Source organism: Camellia sinensis, chromosome 11, assembly GCF_055761805.1.
Source record: "Camellia sinensis isolate YWXY chromosome 11, ASM5576180v1, whole genome shotgun sequence".
Taxonomy (NCBI): domain Eukaryota; kingdom Viridiplantae; phylum Streptophyta; class Magnoliopsida; order Ericales; family Theaceae; genus Camellia; species Camellia sinensis.
Window position 1 is genome coordinate 129,419,010 of NC_138971.1, and position 3,219 is coordinate 129,422,228.

Genomic DNA, 3,219 nt, shown 5'->3' on the forward strand with positions numbered 1-3,219 from the left:
CAAGTAACTGTTTTAGTTTAAAAGTCAAAAAATTATTAAAAAAATCAAAAAGTCTATAACTTTTATTTTTATTTTTTACATATTTTTTTTATAAAATATCAAAAAATCACCTTAAATATATTAATTTTTTTTACCTCATATTTTAATTAAAAAATTAAGAAATTACTAAAATAACGTACTATTAAACGAGAGCTAATAGAGGAGATGCCAAATAATTCCCGTGTATCAATAGTCCGAATCTCCGATTGGTTAATAAACGGGCCAGCCCGGAAACACTAAAATACGCAGGTAAGCGCAGTCAACCCTTCAAAACCCTAATGCACTGTACAAGTGGCCATATAAATACCTTAACGATTCGATCGAGTCCGTTCTCTGCGAAGACCTTCGAAGCTAGGGTTTTTCCACCAAGGAGATGGTACTCTCTCTCTCTCCCTTGATCTGCTGAAGAACTTGTATAGAGAATGAATGAGTGTGTATGTATGTATAAGCTAAGATGTTTGAATTGGAAATTTGAAACAGGGAAAAGGAACAGGAAGCTTTGGAAAGAGGAGGAACAAGACTCACACCCTGTGTGTGAGATGTGGCCGCCGTAGCTTCCATCTCCAGAAGAGCCGATGCTCCGCTTGTGCCTTTCCCGCCGCCCGCAAAAGGACTTGTTAGCTCTCTCTCCCTCTCTCTACATATATACATACATATATATATATTGTCATTTTTTGTGTTTTGGCTCGAAATGTTTATTATGATATTGTAAGATTGATGTATGATCGATTTTTCTTATGCTCGTCGATACGATTTGTTATACAGATTCAGTTTTTATTATGAATTATTTTTATGTTAAGTCAATGGATGTAACAAAAATGAGTTGATTGTGTTTTGTTTACACTTGCAAATTAAATTTGCTCCTCAACTAAAAATTGGTACGTTTTAGCTCCTTAATCTATTGATTTGTTTCAATTTCAACTTTCTCTTAATTCTTCATAAGAAAGAAAAAATTAAAATGGATTAATTTTTTGGAATAAACTATATGGAACCCAGATTTTCACTTGGTGTATGCTTGTTCGATTTTTTCGCTTGGCCTTAGCATATTTGCTTATGATTTTTCAATATTCCTTTATTTTTTAATCGTTTTCATTAATTCATCTTGTATACTTAAATGAATTCTCTTCATTTCTTTTCTAATTGCTATTATGTTTGTTATTGATTTCTGGTTGCTGAAATCTTAAGCAATATCGTAATATAGTTATGCTGTGTTTGGTTGGGGGATTTGGGGAGGGATTTGGAAAGGGAAAAGGAAAAGGTGTGTGAAACTATGTGAAATGTAGGTATATTTTTTTCACATTTCACCTACTTTTTCCATTTCTCTTTCCAAATCCCTCTTCAAATTTCTGAACCAAACACAACATTAATATTGTGCTGGATATCAATTTGTGATTTCCTTGTTTTTCTGTATGCTTATTTATCTGTAAATTGATGCCCATTTAATTTTGGTTGTGGGTGTGTTCAAGCATCCAATCTTCATAAATCTTAATTTTAGGATATTGAGATATGTATCCAAAAGTTGGATATGGGTACGAAGATGCGTCATGCCCAAACATATTATATAATGTATATTATTTTTGGATAAAATATTTTAAATTATGTAGAAATGTATTTGAAAGTAAGTAGGATTTAAGAAAAATATGAAATTTTCATTTCTCGTCTCCATGGTAGACTAGAAATGTTTCTTTACAAGCAAATGTGAGTTTCTTCTTCTTTGAATGTTGTAAAAAATTAGAGGTACCAAGTATCTAAATTGAGTACGACTGTCGTATACATATCCCACACCATTACCCTTGTGATATTCAATGCACATGCTTATTTCAGTAAAAATAAAAAAGTTCATGTAACACAGTTTATGGCTCATGAAATATGATCCTGGAGTTTTTTGGAAAAACAATTGTCAGCATGTCAATAGTTGTTGATCTTTGACTGCATTGAGTTTGGATTCAGATAACTGGAGTGTGAAGGCAATTCGAAGGAAGACCACTGGAACTGGTCGCATGAGGTATCTCCGTAATGTTCCCCGCAGGTTCAAGAGTGGCTTCAGAGAAGGTAAAGTTTTCCATCTTTGAAGGGAATTGGTCTTTGTTTTTATTAATTCCATTTAGTCCTAATTTTGGTTTCACTTGTTAAAAAATATCTAGTTTTGGTTTCGTTACATTTTTTTTTTTTTTTTGTTAGGTACTGAGGCTGCTCCAAGGAAGAAGGGGGCTGCTGCAGCCTCGTAAGGTTTTCATTGTGTTCTTGGTTTTCATTGTCTTAAATTTTGCAAGAAGCACAATTTTTGGATTTTGTCTACTCTGTTACTTATTATCAGTCACAAATTGTTATTGTTTTGGATTCATGAGATTTTAGTGCTTTATTTTGACAATGTAAGTTAAATTACTTTTTAAATTTCACTCCATGCCTTATTATTGTTATGAATTTCATAATGATGCTGCACCATTTGGCTTGACAAAAACTAACATGAAGGATAGTTTGACATTATGTTTTTGCTGTTGAGGAATATTTTTTTTTTTTTAAATAATAAAATCATTGAGGGATGGTTAGGAGAATTTGAGAAACCCATTATAACAAGTTCATGCATTTGGTGATTTAGTTGTACTATCTACGCTGTTTTGTTCTTATTTTTGCATGTCGAATTTGAAAGTGGTTCCTTCTTTTGTTGTGTATATTAATCATTTCTATTACATGGTTGTAATAGAAGATTATTATTATATTATTCAATAAATATAAAATAATCATGTAAATTTAGCATTTTTTAAATTAAGAAAAAGCCATTACAATTATTGACAAGATTATTTTGCAATCATCTAATGATGATGTAATAGAAATGCTGTTAGTCTTCCTGTGTGATATTTGACAATTATGGAAAGTTGCATTATTTGCTGCTGTTTTTTTTTTTTTTTTTTTTTTTTCTTTCGAATAATGTTGAACGTATTAATTAGTATATTAATTAGTGTATTAATAGATGATATGACAATTTTAGAGGTTTTGAATTTTTATAATTTGTACGATGGGTGAGGTCATAGTTTTAAAATGATAATGTCATAATTATATTGGTACACTAATTAATATATTAATTGGTGTATGTAACATCACCACCGTTTTCCTTCCGACTTAGAAGAGTTTTTTTTAGTTTGTGTTTGGATTGGTAACGATTTGGGGGGAATGAAAAAA

At 31.0% G+C, this 3,219-nt stretch overlaps 1 protein-coding gene across 1 annotated transcript; it reads left to right on the forward strand.

The window, feature by feature from the left end:
* The first annotated feature begins 213 nt into the window (after nt 1–213).
* LOC114304092 (large ribosomal subunit protein eL37x) lies at nt 214–2,463 on the forward strand. Its single transcript, XM_028249266.2, has 4 exons — nt 214–415; nt 520–655; nt 1,990–2,091; nt 2,221–2,463. The coding sequence occupies exons 1-4, from the start codon at nt 413–415 to the stop codon at nt 2,265–2,267; spliced, it is 288 nt and encodes a 95-aa protein (XP_028105067.1). The 5' UTR covers nt 214–412; the 3' UTR covers nt 2,268–2,463.
* Nucleotides 2,464–3,219: the final 756 nt, after the last annotated feature.